Source organism: Rhinolophus sinicus, linkage group LG11 (genome assembly GCF_036562045.2).
Source record: "Rhinolophus sinicus isolate RSC01 linkage group LG11, ASM3656204v1, whole genome shotgun sequence".
NCBI lineage: Eukaryota > Metazoa > Chordata > Mammalia > Chiroptera > Rhinolophidae > Rhinolophus > Rhinolophus sinicus.
This window is the reverse complement of record NC_133760.1, coordinates 44991824-45006382: the sequence shown is the minus strand read 5'-3', so window position 1 is coordinate 45006382 and position 14559 is coordinate 44991824. Positions and strand designations below refer to the sequence as shown.

General features: G+C 52.0%; 2 protein-coding genes across 22 annotated transcripts in view; one reads left to right on the top strand and one right to left on the bottom strand.

Moving 5' to 3' along the window:
• Positions 1 to 202: 202 nt before the first annotated feature.
• On the bottom strand, positions 203 to 8490 carry SNX20 (sorting nexin 20). 6 transcript variants are annotated; one of them, XM_019732365.2, is made up of 6 exons: positions 8337 to 8490; positions 7329 to 7455; positions 6382 to 6407; positions 5048 to 5192; positions 3432 to 3583; positions 203 to 2195 (listed from the first exon to the last, which is right to left on the bottom strand). In XM_019732365.2, the coding sequence occupies exons 4-6, from the start codon at positions 5181 to 5183 to the stop codon at positions 1527 to 1529; spliced, it is 957 nt and encodes a 318-aa protein (XP_019587924.2). In that variant the 5' UTR covers positions 5184 to 5192; positions 6382 to 6407; positions 7329 to 7455; positions 8337 to 8490; the 3' UTR covers positions 203 to 1526. The 6 variants fall into 6 exon arrangements, with proteins under 6 accessions (XP_019587924.2, XP_019587923.2, XP_019587927.2 ...); XM_019732364.2 differs by lacking the exon at positions 6382 to 6407; XM_019732368.2 differs by lacking the exon at positions 7329 to 7455 and having other exon boundaries at positions 8337 to 8486.
• The window catches only part of NOD2 (nucleotide binding oligomerization domain containing 2), a 42926-nt gene continuing 31882 nt past the window's right edge, over positions 3516 to 14559 (top strand). For 5 of the 16 annotated variants that reach the window (XR_012490199.1, XR_012490198.1, XM_074314898.1 and 2 more), the window contains exon 1: positions 12367 to 12426. Coding sequence is in view for 3 of the 16 variants with exons in the window: in XM_074314899.1 (XP_074171000.1) it covers positions 13684 to 13861 (178 nt within the window). In the remaining 13 variants the exon portion in view is untranslated. The other 11 variants (XM_074314907.1, XM_074314902.1, XM_074314908.1 and 8 more) reach the window with 9 other exon arrangements.

Here is a 14559-nt window from a genome sequence, read left to right as displayed (position 1 = left end):
CCTCCACACAGCAGGATTATTTCACGCTGCCCCTTACGTGGGGGAGGGCTAACTCTTTGCTTGTTACCCAAATCTCCCATGAAACTCCCCATGTTGAGCATTTTTTCATTCTTAGTGAATATTTGATGAGTCTTACAATAGTTGACAGCATTTTATATGACCAAATAACTTGTAAAATCAGTATGAGCTTCACCGTTATAAATAGAGTTGTAGCACTTTTATTTTCCCGTTCAACACTAATTTTCAGGGAGCCCACTATTTCTCACTTGAAGAGTCCTTCCCCGGGAGCAAATGGAGAGACTTGAGGACTTTCTTTGTCCCAGGGCGTCTGCCTGTTTCTAACTTCTGGGGGAGCCTGATGTGCGGCCACAAGGTGTCGCTGTTGAACACACTCTGGTGCGGTTTAGTGAATGCTTGTCCTCAGGCGCCGGTGATCCCTTGGCTGAGCCAGCTCCCCGCACAGGCAAACATGGAGCCTCACGTTAAGGTTCCCAAGTCACAGCCTCTTCAGTACCCCCTGCTAAGTTCAGCCCAATGATTTGGGTCTTCAGAGACTTCCAGCCTCAAATACATATTGGGCCCAAACCAGCCTGTACCATCTGCTTCAGGCTTGGAGTGGAACCCAGGTCATAGGGCCAGACCCCACTTCACTTTGGGGACTTTGGTGTCCCTTCCTGACAGCAGATTTCAGTCAGTGTTACCCCAATCCATCAGAGAGCTTCCAAGAAATTGTGACTCAAATCGGGACGTGTTGAGCCTTCAATCTCTTTTCTGCCCAGAGGTCCCGCTGAGTATTTTCTCCCACCTCCCTTCAGGGCTATGTCTACACAGCCCAGGGAGGCCATTCAAGGGACAGTTGCCTTATACATGAAAATCTACCCCTAGGCAATGAGTTATAGCATCTGAACTCGAGAAATTGTTGGCAACCGCCCTTGTAAAAAATACCTTGTATCATAGACTCTTATGACATGATTGCTTCTAGCCCAAGGATGACAGACACCCTACCCCAGGGGCAAAGCTAGCTTTGAGGAGTAGGCGGTGAGCTTTGTTTTTTTTGAGTTGGGTCTACATGCTAAGAGGGAAGCCACAATACTTAGGATAATCAATGGGAATAGTTGCCGTTTGCTTAGGGAGCAACTTGGAGGGGGAAGGAGCAGAGAGAAGGCCCTGGGACAGCTGGAGAGAGCTGTTTGCTGTATCCATAGTGTGCTGTGGAAACCTTTCCTCCAGTGACCTACAAAAACATTGGTGAGATGAATCTTAGGCTCCAGTGTGTTGGCAGCTGGGTTTGTGGTTTTGAGATGAAGTGGGTCTGGCATCTAAGGGACATAAGACACAGGCAGGGGACCAAGGATGCCTGGGAGCATCCCTGTTCAACACGGATGGGGAAATGGAGGGCCTGAGAAGGAGCTTGTCCCAGGTGACCGATAAATTAGAGCCCAGAGTGGCTCTTCCCACCCAAAATGAATCCCAAACAGCCTTCAGAGCAACAGCGATCCCACATCTGGCTCGCCTGCCAGAGCAGCTCAGCACAGATATTCCCGGACCGTCAGTTCCTTCAGGGTGAAGCCCCGGGAGGTGGGCTTCCGGAGCTGGCACTCCTCCAGTTTCTCCTGCAGCGACACGAAGTCCTTGCCCAGTGAGTAGGCCAGGCGGATCATGGCGTCCAGCAGGGGGACATAGTAACAATGTCCCTCCCGGGCCCCCAGGCACTCGAGGGCCCTCTGGCCGGCGGCGAAGGCCTCCAGGGGGCGCTCGAGCTCCCGGTGGCACACCAGCGTGGCGCAGAGGGCCGGGACCATCAGCACCCGCCAGTGGGCTGTCAGCTTCTCCAGCAGGGGCAACACGTGCACCAGGATGTCCAGGGCCTTGGTGTACTGCCCCGCCCGCAGGCAGCCGAAAGCCTCCTTCAGCTCGGGCCGCGTCAGGAAGTCGATGAAGTCGCGGGACCGGCGGATGCAGCGGATGGCGTAGAGCAGGCTCAGGTACTCCTTGAAGGCCAGCTTGCGCTCAGAGATCATCTCCTGGGTGAAGTTCCCCATCAGGCGCTTCTTGGGGAAGGCGACATCTTCGATCTCCTCCCCGAACGACTTCAGGAGTTTTTTCTGGAGCCTCTCAAAGTCTGAATAGCGCCGTTCTAGGATGGCTTTGCTGCTGTCAAAACTCCCTGTCTGGATGACGACGATTTGGTACATCTGCGGTGCAGACAGAGAGAGAGACAGCCTTTGACTACATCCTAACGGAGGGTTTGAACTGACAGAGCGAGCCCGGCAAGTAAAAATAATGATGAGCATAATTTACAGCACACCCTGAAAATGGGTTGTTGTTATATGCAATTCTGTTTTAAATTGCCATCGGCATCGCTGAGCTGTAAAAGTGGATGACAAGAGTCAACCCAAGAGTAACAAGCACGGTGACAAGAAGGCATCTCGGGGGGGAAAAGGAGCACAGGAAGGAGCCAGGCAGAGCCCCCCTCCCCCCGGGGCGCTCTTGGCTTTACACCATCAAAACTGGGCCTCAGGTTCCTGAAGGGGGGGCCTGGGTTAGATCTGTGTTTCCCCAAATGTTCCACACTTGGGAGATGGTTTACGTGTTATACTGGCAGCAATGTTTTATAGTAAGAAAAGTATTCCTTTTCAGTTCTCTTTCAAGAGAATAGTCATTCAGGGTGCAGGCTGCCTGGGTTATAATTCCAGCCCCAGCACGGTCGAGCTGTGTGGTTGTAGGTAGGTTATTTAACCTCTGTGCACCTCGCTTTTCTCGTCCATAAAATGAGGGCAGTAATAGAGCCTACCTTACTGGGTGAGGAGTAAATGAGTTCATGCACTAAAACCACCAAATGCAGTCAGTACTCAGTGTCAGCTACTGTGATAATTTCAGCCCTAAGAAAGGTGGAGTGTCTAGCGTTTCCCCCACTACAGGCTGCAATTCCATTGTAACAGAGACAGCCCCCAAGCACAGGGCTTTTGTACCAGTGACCAGTTAGAATTTAACAGTACTTAGCTTTCCTTGTGTTTACTTTTATGATCACCTTTTCTTATGCCATGTGGTACTGGTTTCCATTTAAGGTATTTTTCTTTGAAATTATTAACTTAGTGTTTTTTGTTTGTTTTTTAAGTGATCCAATGGAAAGGAAAAGATTAGGTAAATAATAATATAAGTGATACAGGGACATGGCAAAAACGGAGAAGAAGGGATACAGATGACTAATACTGGCTATCATGGGATGAAACTGGGCTACTTCCTCCATAGTACCTAGCACAACACTGAGCGGGAAATCTTGCTTTTTGACTGTTTTCCCCAGAACAACTCTGTGCATTAAAGTTTGTGAACCCATTTCATGGTTGGGAAAGCTGAGGCCCTACAGAACTTGCCCAGGGCCCAGAAGGAGGCAGTGCGAGATGTGTCGTCATTTCCTGATCGCGGCTTACCACGAACTTGGAGGCTTTCCCCTCCTCGATGCGGGCCGAGGCAACCTCGAAGAGCAGTTTGATGGGCTTCCAGCAGCACTTCTCATTTCTCCAGTACTCCTGCAGCTCCCGCGTGGTCATGCTGGAGTTGGGGCTCGGACTGCTGTCGGCATCTGCAAGGACAGCAGCTTTGAGGACTTGCACCAGGTTAGTGCACTTGGGGGTCAAGGGCCTGGGGAGATGGCTGCGTCTGTCTGGGATGGGACATCAGAACCCAGAAGAGCTGTGAATACCCCCTCCCCCAGCCCACCATTTATAGGCTCCGCTCGGCATCGGTCCTGCCTGGTACCCAACCTGGCTGGATCCATCCTGACACTGGCAACCTGCAATACCCCATCATCCCTAAGTGATTTCAGTTGTGAAATGCAGTGTGTTTGTGTCGTGTCGTCTGCTTTTGGCCTACAAGTTGGCCATTGTGAAACCCCATGCTCCTGACAAGCAGGGACGATGGCTTGCTCTTGTCTGCACTGCCTACAACACTGATTCCAGGGCTGTCTGTCATGGGGCCTCCTGAGCTTGCTCAGTGGGTGGTAGCAGGAGCTGTGAGGGTGCTGGGCTCCAGGCTCAGCCTGGCTGGCGCCTCCCTACCCTCTCACCTCATGGCCCACAGTCCATGCTTTTTCTTGTACATGCCACTCCTTCTGCCTTTGGGGCAATCCTCCTCGTCCCTGCCTGGAAAACTAACACAGTGTTTCTTAAAACTCACTTGAGCCCTGGGCCATTCTGAGAATCCTGGGAGAGATTAGAGTCCTTCCCCACCAGAAATGCACAAGTCATCGTGCATTTATTTCAAGGGATATGGATCCCAGGCCCTTCTCCAATGTGTCCTTCAAGACCCAGCCCTCAAGTCACTTCAACTGCCCCTTGGCATTAGAATAAGAGCCACCCACCTTGTCCCTGTAGCCTTCCTTTTCTGTGGCATCTCTAAACTTGAAGGCCAGCACGGTAATTGATGTGTCCCTGTTTCCCAAGAGCCCTGCACAGCGCAAGGGACAGAGCATGGGTTCAATGGGCACGTCTAGAATGATTGTGACAGTGAGTCGATGACTGAGTGGAGATTTGCTCCAGGAGATGGCGCTAGAGCAGATGCCTTGGCACTCACTGCTCTGGACCGTCCCACTGGCTTCCTCTGACTCTGGCCCCGAGGTCCTTCGAGGGTCCTAGCAGCGTGTTGTAGGGAACCCCTCAGCCGATAAAGGATGGGACTGGTGGGTCATAGCCTGGTCTCCTTCTCAGATGGGATAACTCTGAGGGATGTCCCATACAGACCCCAGGGGAGCCCGTGGGGACAGAACCCCAGTTGTCCACAGTGATAGTCTGTTCATCCTTTCCCTGGGTGGCTTCCTGCCCTTCCTTTCCTCGCTTTCCCACTGCCCTGCCATTCCTCCTGAGATCGTCTCGCAGATAAACCACTTGCCCCCAATCCCTGTGTCGGTGTTTACTTTGGGATAACCCAAGCTATGAGAGCTGCACCACCTGCACCACCATCCTGTGCCATCTGCTGAAGTACCCACACGTGTATTTCAAATCACTTCAAACCTCTGTTCTCCCGACCAAGCCCCACGCCTCAAGCACACCTGAGTCCTCTTCAGGTCCTGGATGTGGGAGGTCTGGGCCAGTGGCTGACACCTCCCCCTTGGTCTTGGTCCCTGCAGTGCACGGGGCTACAGGTCCTGTCCATCCAGGGCTCCCAGGGTGCTCGGCACTTGCCATGCTCCAAGGCTGTCAGGGGGACAAGAGAGGACAGTGACCGCCCACTCATGGTGGGCTTTCCGGTGGGTCCTGGGATGCCTGGGACCCACGCCATAGTCCCCACTGCTGAGCCCCCCACTGACCACCTAGCCGTCTGCCCAACTGCCAGATGCTAAACCGGGGTCTGGCCCTTTGCCGCACTGGTCCGTCCGAGGCTGAGCAGATCTTTCTTTCACTGTTAGGATCCTCATATTATTGAGTTGCTCTGAATTTTCAATATGCTGACGTGAAGCAAAGGTGATGACTTTAGTGGTTCCTTGGGAGGAAGATGCTGGCTTGTCCAGAAAACCGTCCCCACACTTCATTTTCTATGACGTGTCAGTGGACACTCCATGTCCAGAGCAGGGATACTGGTATCTAGCTTTCCCATCTCTCTCTTTTTCTCATTGAGCAAACATTTGCTGACGGCTTCTTAAAACCACTTCATATGCACCTCGGTCCTTCACATCCACAGTCTACTTAACATCTATCACACTCCCAGTAGCAGATGAGGAAACTGAGGGTTAGCCCAAGGTCACACATGGATGGTGAGTGTGCCCAGCGAGCAAAACCAAATGCTTGGGACAAATGCCTCACTATACACTCAACACTCACTGTCTCATTTCAGATCTCCATTTTATGATAAAGGAACTGAGACTTAGGGTTGCCCACAATCAAGCTCGTTGGTGGTGGACAGGACACAAGAGCAAACTGGCCTGACTTCAGAAGCCTCTCCACCCTGCTCAGGGGAGGGCAGGCAGCAGGAGTCCTGGGGTTCAGTTTCTACAGTAACTCTGTCTGTGACCCAGATAAGTGAACAAGGTGACTTGGTACCTGGTGAGTTACTTAATTTCTCTGTGCCTCAGTTTCCTGTAAAAGGGACATAATGATAGAACCCAGCTTTACGAGGCTGGTGTCCCATGTGAAGTGACAGCTCAGGGCCCCGCACACACCAGGCACAGTAAAGTAGCCCCTCTTGTTATCTGACCCATGATAAATGCTTTGAGAAATATTTGAGAAATGAATGAGTCTAAATCAAGGGGTAAGTTGGAATAGAATTTTAAATGTCTGAGACAAATTAGAAAAAGGGACCATTAAAACATTAGCTCAGATGGAACAAGTAGCTGGGGTACCACTTAGGCACAGACATTCAAAACAAGAAGGGCACAAGTGACCTTACCTCCTTCTTAACAGGATCTGCAGGAGCTGCAAGTAGAACACAGGAGTGGAGCTGGGACTTGAACTCTGGTCTGCCTGCTCCCTGTGCTGCCCGTGGCCTAGACAGTCCCATCTATGTCCCTGGGTGTGGCCAGAGCCTGTCCACATTCCAGGGGTGAGGGCCACCTGGAGCTGGCCTGGCCTGGGGAGGGGTGAGGTCAGCTGGGGCCAGGAACCCATGCTTCTGTGGGGCAGCTCTTGCTGTGTCTGGTGAAAGGAACCCTGTGGTATTCTCCAGGTGACTCCATGCAGTTGTCCAGTGTGTGGCTCTCAGGGACCCTCCATCTAACCTCCCCTTATACGGATGGGAAACTGAGGCAGGGGCAGGGCTGTCTCAGGGCTGCACATGCTTCAGCATACTAGAGCTTGCCTACCTAGTTTATCTCTCACTCATCTCCCCTTGAGGAGTCATACCTTCTGTCCCAACCACCCGTGAGTCTATAGGCAAGTTATTTAATATCTGCAGGCCTTGGTTTCTCCATCTGAGAAGTCTGTCCTGCTGGCAAGATGATGGGTGGCTAGGGTGGGTTCCTTATTTTGTGGTAGGTGCCCAGGCAAGACAGAGAGGTGCCTACATGCTCTCTTATCTAATGGATTCCTGGTAGCACGGATTCTTGAGGCCCAATGTTTCCTGTGAGCGCTCCTAGGTTCCTGCCTCACTTGGTTCATCTGTAAAATGGGTGATGGTGAGTGGCACTGGCCTCAGTGGTCCAAGCCCTTCAAGCCCTGCTGTCCTGATCAGGCAGCTGGTGCCAGGTCAGAAGCAGGGCGCTGTTTGCCTGGAGACCCTGTGAGACTCCAGGAATGATGGCCTTGGCTGGACGTTTTAGTAAAGACTTGGGAAAGCTGAGCATGAACCCAGGGCTGAGACTAAAAATCAAATCCAGCAAACACAGCCAGTGCCCTTACCTTTCCTTTTATGGGATGGGCTGGCAGTCACCCATTAAAGGGCAATAGGAAGGAAAAATTCGAGTGTTGCAGAATCGACACAGTCTTAGGCAGCTTCCCATTCCTCACTCGGCCTCAGTGTCCTCATCTGTGAAATGGGGAAAGCAGTCCTATCACTGCAAAAGCTCTTTGGGGACAGCTGCACATGGGGATCTGGGGGCCATTCCCTCCCCTCTCCACACCCTGTATCGCAGAGATTCCAGACCTTACAACCAAATACTGCAAGTGCTGGTGCTGTTGGTTTGGGGGCCTGTCCTTGACCCAGGAGGCAGGATATCTTCCCAGCCCCCTCCACCCTCCATGTGCAGTCATTCTGCTCCTTCACCCCCTGGCGCCCTAAGGCTCACTCCTTCCTCCAAGGGCTGCCTGCCATGTCCAGTCCTTCTGATGGGCACACAGGGCTGCCTCCGGAGCCCATGCTGCCTTTCTGAGGGGGCTCAAGAGGACTGTCCACTGTGGGGAGACCCCAGTGGAGTAAAATAAAGCACCCTGACCCGACCTGGAGGTCAGAAGATCTTGGATGGGCACACTCCCAAATGTGAGAGTGCTTCAGAATCTTCTGGGGGGAGGGGAATTGAAAAAAACACATTTTCTGGCTCCCAACATCAGAGAGTGCCATCTACCTGGTCTGGGGGCGGGCCCTGGCCTCTGCATTTTGCACAAGCCCCCAGGACTAATCCTGACACAGGGGTTCCCTGGCACCACTTTTTAAGAAACACAAGTGTGGTTCCCCAGGTTCAAGAGGGGCTGCAGAAGCAGTGGTGCTTCAAAAAGATTTGAGGCGATGGGGGGTTGAGGAGCTGCTCCCTGCTCTGCCCCAATTTGCTAAGAGGAGCCCCAGTATAGCGGCTGTCACCAACCCTCCTCTGGCCCACCCTTCCCCCAACAGGTACTGAGAGTGGGTCGAGGAGACCAGGGCTCAGGCCACAGGTGGGCAGATGCCCACTAAGCTTGGGATCAAACACTGACCTCTGACCTGAGGCTTCTGGGCCTGTGGGCATCCAGGGGTCCTGGAGGCGTGTCACATGGTCCCCTTCAGCTCTGTTCTAAGCTCCGGGGAGCAGTCGAGTGATTGCTGTTTCTCTAAGTTCCCCATTTGAAAACAGGAAGTAGGCTGTGTGACCTGCTCCTGGTCGCCCCAGCCCATTGGTTGGTGAAAGATGGTATATTGAACCCAAGTGACAAACAGCTTGAGGCTGCCTGGCAGGGCTATGCAGGGCGGGGCAGAACCCACAGTCCCAAGGGACCCAGCTGGGCTTGGCTGTCCCTCAGAGTCCTTGACTATCTGGCATTTGGACATTAGGTCTCAAAGGTCTGCAATGTTCATTACCCTATCCTGTGAGCTAGACCTAACAGGGGCCATCATGACCTATAAACAGATGGGGAAACTGAGGCTAGGAGCACGAAGCTGGTGGGACCAGAACTAGTGTGGGTTGTGGAGGGAGGTGGGTGCCTCCCACTAGGTGCCTTTCTCTGGGCAAAGCTGCAGGCTCCTGACAGTGAGCACCAGAGAAGCCACACCTCCGGGCAGTGATGTGATTCATGGCCACCAGTGTCGTGGCTTTGGGGGCAGGAGGTGGGCACAGATAAACAGTAGAACCTCAGAAGTCCACCATGTCTCTTCCAGCTGGTCCCACTCTCCCCATTAGAAGTGACCACAGTCCTGCTTCTGAAGGGGTCACTTCCTTGCTTTTCTTCATAATTTTACCGCCTATGAATAGTCCCCAAAACAATGGAGTTTCATTTTACTCATTTTTGTATTTTCTACGAGCTGAAGCACACACACGGTTTTCTTATGCTTTGGGATCTTGTTGTTTTCATTCAACATTTATATGAATAAGAGTCATCTATTTTTTTTGTGTGTAGCTGGAGTTTTTTCATTTTTATTGTTGTATGCCTCCATTATTTGAATACATCATTATTTATACTATTTCTCTTTTTTTCATCTGTTGGTGCCCATTTGGGTTATTTCCGGTTTGGGCCATCATGATCAATGCTGCTGGGCGCTCTCTTACACGTGTACACAAGTACACAGGTTTATTTGAGGTGAAAATGAGTCCGAATCACCGCCCCTGTACTAGATTGTGGCAAACCGTTTTCCTGAGTGGCTGTGTCACTTTGCATCCCCACTGGCAGTGCCTGAGTCCTAGATGCTGACACTTGACGTGGCCAGTATCTTTTATCTGAGCCATTTTAATGGGTGTGCAGTGATATCTCGTCATGGTTTTCAGTTGCATTTCCCTCACGACTAGTGATGCTGAGTGTCTTTTCATGGGCTTGTTGCCATCTTTATATCCTCATTGGTGAGGTGTCTGTTCAAGTCCAGTGCTCCTTATTTGACTGGGTTATTTTCTTAACGGTCTGTCGGTGTTCTTTATGTATTCATTGGGGTATATGTACCTCTCAGTCTCCTCGCTGTACCTCTCTTTCTTAATGGAGTATTTTGATGAATAGAAGCTGCCAGCTTCAAAGTGTGCAACCATGTCAATGTTGTCCTTCACAGCCAGTGTCACACCTCCAGGTCCTGGGGATTTCTCCTTGATTGTTTTTTTATCGTTACTTCTGCAACTTCACACAGGCCATGGTGAGGCTTAAGATGAGGTAAGATGGGCAGAGTGCTTGGAGCGATGCTGGCAGACAGTAAGCACTGTACAAGTGCTGGCAATTCTGATTAATTAAAAACCTTTCAGTTTGCTTGTCTCATCCGGGGCTATCATGCACTGCAAGTAGACCGTTGTATATGGTGTGAGGTAGGGGTGCAAAGCTTTATCCCCCCCATGTTTACCTCCTGGCTTTGTTTATTGGAATGGCCGTCTGCTGCTGTGCAGTGTGTCGTCACTGCTACAGACAGAATATCCACACATGTCAGGGTCTGTTTAGCTCAACGGGGTGGCCCTGAAGCATGCTGCTGGCCTGCTAGCCGGTGAGCCCCTTGAGTTCAGGGGCCTTATCTCATTCTTCTGTGGCTGTACTGCCCTGCAGGTGGCCTGGTGTAGTGAGGGGACATGGGCTCTGTGTGGAGAGAGGCTGGAACTCTGTCTCCCCTCCTTTCTTTGGGGCCCACCCTGCAGCTTTCCAATTTTCTCCCTCACTATCTTCCTGGGCCTGGAATCTTCAAGATGCCAGGGGCAGACACAGAGCCCTTTTTGTCAGCCCTCAGAACTTCTGACCCAGCCACCAGCCACCATCAGGGAGAGCGTGTGGAAGCCACTGCTTCGTGTTCTGGGGGCAAGGGACGCTCTTTGGAAAGCCCCGGACACACACGGGTGTCTGGCCTGTGAAGGAAGAACCTAGCTGGAGCAGAGTTACTGGAAGACGCCATGTTTACGCACCTGCCCAGTGCTGGCTTTTCTCCTTAGCACAGAGCTCTAGTAGGACAGGCAAGGCCTCACTGTCATTGTGGAGGGGACATAGGAGTGGGCAGCCCCCCACTGTAGTACTGGAACCACTGTAGATGGTGAAGAGGGGCCACCAAGGGGTCCTGGGGAGACAGGAAAGGAAATGCTGGCATCTCGGAGTGTCGGTGTCTCTTCTAGAATTCAAACTCTTCTGGAATTCAAATGGCCTGGACCCTGCGGTGGCATCTCACTGCATTTGGAGCAAAGTCAGAGCCCCACCTGAGGCTCCCTGGTCTGCTGCTGGCTCCCCTCCTACCTTGTTTGGCACCCCTTCCAGCATCACTTATGCACAGCAGCCATCCAGGCTGCTTTCTGTCCTTAGACGTGCCTCACAGGCTTTGCCCTCGCAGTTCCTTCCGCCAGCAATGCCCTTCCCATGGTTCCTTCCACAGCTGACTTTTCTCATCCTGTCTGACTCTTGAATGGCCTTCCTCAACCCCTTCTGTCAAGTCCTATCCTTGTTGTGTTTGTTTACTTGTTTATTGCAGTTCTCAAAACCATGATGGCAGAGACTTTGTCTGTGTCAGGACTCTGCCCCCAGCACCTACTGCACCAGCTGCCACCGTATGGTGGGTGCTCATTAATTGCTGTGTGAATGAATGAATGGATGAATGAGTGAGTGAGTCAGTGGGGCATGCAGAGAGTGGTGATGGGGGCTGTGGCTCCAGCTCAGCCTTGACTCACTGTGTGTCCTAGACAGGCCACCACCCCTCTCTGAATTTCAATTTCCCTAACTGTAACATGAGATCAAACTAAGGATCTCCCTCACACCATTGGGCAAGTAACCAAACCCCATAAACTACCACTCACCACTGCTCCGGGCGTCGGACGGGCTTAGGACTCCAAAACCAACACACTATTTTTGGTCAGTTTGACAAGAATTAATCACTCACAGGTGTGCCTCCACAACGGTGCAAAGAAAACCCAAACCGGTGAGGTGTTTGTAGGAGACACAAAATCCAGCCAAGTCCATCTTATTTTTCTACCATTGGGAGTCCACACACAAGCCTTTTAAAAGTCTCAAAGGTTCTTCTACCATATGATCCAGCAATTCCACTTCTAGGTATTTATCTAAAGAAAACGAAAACACTAACTTGAAAAGATATCATGTTCTTTTGGGTGAGAGACTGACACCAAAGACAATAAATAAATAAATATATAGTATGTTGTGTGCAGATAAGTGTTATGGAGAAAAATAATTAAGCAGAGAGAGGGGTGCAGGGGAGGGGGTTGCAATTAGACAGGGAATGGTCAGGGAAGGCCTCCTTGAGAAAGTCACATTTCAGCAAAGACCTGAAAGGAGGGAAGGAGGGAGCCATGGAGGTGTCTAGAGGAAGAGCATTCCAGACAGAGGGAACAGCAGATGCAAAGGCCCAGAGGTGGTGGCAGGTCTGCCCTACACCAGGAGCAGCCAGGAGGCCAGTGGGCTCGAGCAGACAGTGCACCACGGAGAGAGTGAGGACGGGCCCCGAGAGGGTCCTGTGTGCAAACAGCAATTGTAAGGATCTTCCTTGGCTTTGGCTCTGAGGTGGGAGTCATTGCAGGGGTTTCAGCAGAGGAGTGACCCATAATTTGACGCTTTTTTTTTCTTTTTTATGCAGACTCACTATGGCTGCTGCTGGAATCCTGGAGGACGGCTAGGAGCTCTTGCCAGAACCCAGGTGAGAGATGGTGGTGATTGGGACCCAGGTAGTCATGGTGCATCTAGCAAGCAGTGGCTGCGTTCCAGATGTACTTTGAAGGTCAAGCTGGAAAGCTTGCTCCCAGGTTGGATGTGAGGTATGAGAGAGAAGATGAGTCGGTTACGTTTTCCAGTGGCCCTGGCAGGTGTCTTAAGTAACCCGTGATTGTGCAGTTAGAAGGTTTCCAGCTTTTCACTGTTATAGAGAAGAGGTGGTGAGCATGACGGTAGACAGATCTGTACCCCATGTGGAATGATTTCCCTGGGGTAGTTGCAGTCCTCCTAACGCAGCATTTCCCAGCCCCAGCCCACTGCGCACCACTTGTGTAGGTAATTACCTGGAGGCAGTGTGGGATGGTGGTTAGAGTATTGCCAGGTGTCCCGGGGGCAAATCGTGGCACCGATTAACTTTTCTGTGCCTCGGTTTCTTTATCTATACATTGGGGACAATGACAGTCAATACCCCGGAGATTGGATTAACTGAGTCAATGTATGTAAAGCCTGGTCCATAGTAAGCACTATGTGAATGTCAGTTCTTTAAATTGACTTCACATTTAAAAACTACCAAATACAAGTGTTTTAAAAGGAACATTGATATTAATACCTTCAAAGGAAGGTGTCACTTGCTCAGAAACCATACAATAAATTTAATCGAATGGAAACAAAACAGTGCTTTTAAATTCTTGTTGGATATTACTCAGAGCCCAGTACTAGGCAGTCAGTGTTAGAGACGCGTTGGAGCCCTGTTTGTATTAACCTGAGACGACTCACCTCAACTTAAACAGAACGATCAAAAGAAAAAGAAAAAAAGGATTACTTTAAATGCCCTGTCTGCTCTCAGCTGACATGTAACCCATAACGTTCCGGAAAAGCACTGCTCTGGGACATCATAATAGTCAGGCTTTAGATGACTTTGGGCTTACTGACCCATCAAAGGGTGTGGGTTATTCAGGCACCGAGAGCTTTGCTAGCTTTTCATTTCACAAGATGCCTTGTGTGTGTGTGTGTGTGTGTGTGTGTGTGTGTGTGTGTGTGTGAGAGAGAGAGAGAGAGAGAGAGAGAGAGAGAGGAGACTTGTCCTGAGAGACTCTCAGGTTCCCTCCATTTGAAAGGTGGTCCAGAAAGGAGGATACACTTGGCCTGGGTCACACAGCCAGGGCTGTGCAGCCCTACAGGCAGCCCCGCCTCTTCCCTGCCAGCTCTCGCTCCCGTGTAAGGAGAGCTCCTAGCCGCCCGGATGCCGCGGGAGGGATCGCAGGACAGGAGGGACTTGGCTGGCTGGGCAGGTGGGCGGGGCCGAGAGCGGGGCGGGATCAGGGGGGACAGATCCCTGCGTTGGAGCCTCCTAGGCCAGAACTTAGCCGTGAGTCTTGCCTCCGACGGTGCGGAGGAATCCGGACGCCTGTGGCTCCGAGGTGAGTGCTCCAGGGCCCAGCTTGTGAGACAGCAGGCGCCGAGGAGGGTCCCACCCCCGGGACTCCTGGCTTCGGAGCTGTCCTGGCCGGTGGGCATAGGGAGAGGCTGCCTCTGTTTCCCCTTGGGGGTGTGTGTGTCCAGGGATCTAGATGGAAGGTAGACAGAAAGAGGGCATCTCGAAGTTAGGGAGCCCCCTGGAGGGCTGTGACTACAGAAGATGAGAAGGCTTGGGGGCATTTCTGGGCTCCAGGAGCCTTTGAGGTCTGGAGAGAGGCAGTGATTTTCAGGTGGTGGGGAGTGTGGAGGGAGAGCCAGCAGGATGAGAATCCCCGAGGCACAGGGCTGACCTGGGAATGAGGAGGCCAGGCTTCAGGTCTCAGAGGGGCCTGCTCTCCATGAGTCCCTTCCTCTCTCCGGGCCTCAGTTTCCCCATCTTACCATGCCTGTGAATAGGTGGGTGCAAGTGAGAAAGCGTCTGGATGACCTCTCACCCTTCCTGCTGCCTGTGACTCTTGGATGGCTCAGCCCCATCCTCCCTCCTCCTCCCCTTGGGTGGCTCAGCCCCATCCCTACCAGACAGGCCCATACTAGGTCTGCCCAGCGGCACACCCTCTGTGCCATTGGCCCTCTCCTTTGCTCCTCATGTTGGGGGCCAGCCAACTGGTCCTGCTTGCTTTCCAGCACTAGAAAGCCCCCC

What these genes read in the sequence shown, in the direction of transcription:
- SNX20 (XM_019732365.2), bottom strand. Translation starts at nt 5,183, where the DNA reads ATGGCAAGTGCCGAGCACCCTGGGAGCCCTGGATGGACAGGACCTGTA. An exon ending in AGGACCTGAAGAGGACTCAG is followed by an intron (nt 3,584 to 5,047) that starts GTGTGCTTGAGG and finishes CTGTCCTTGCAG; the next exon opens with ATGCCGACAGCAGTCCGAGC. An exon ending in GGAAAGCCTCCAAGTTCGTG is followed by an intron (nt 2,196 to 3,431) that starts GTAAGCCGCGAT and finishes TCTGCACCGCAG; the next exon opens with ATGTACCAAATCGTCGTCAT.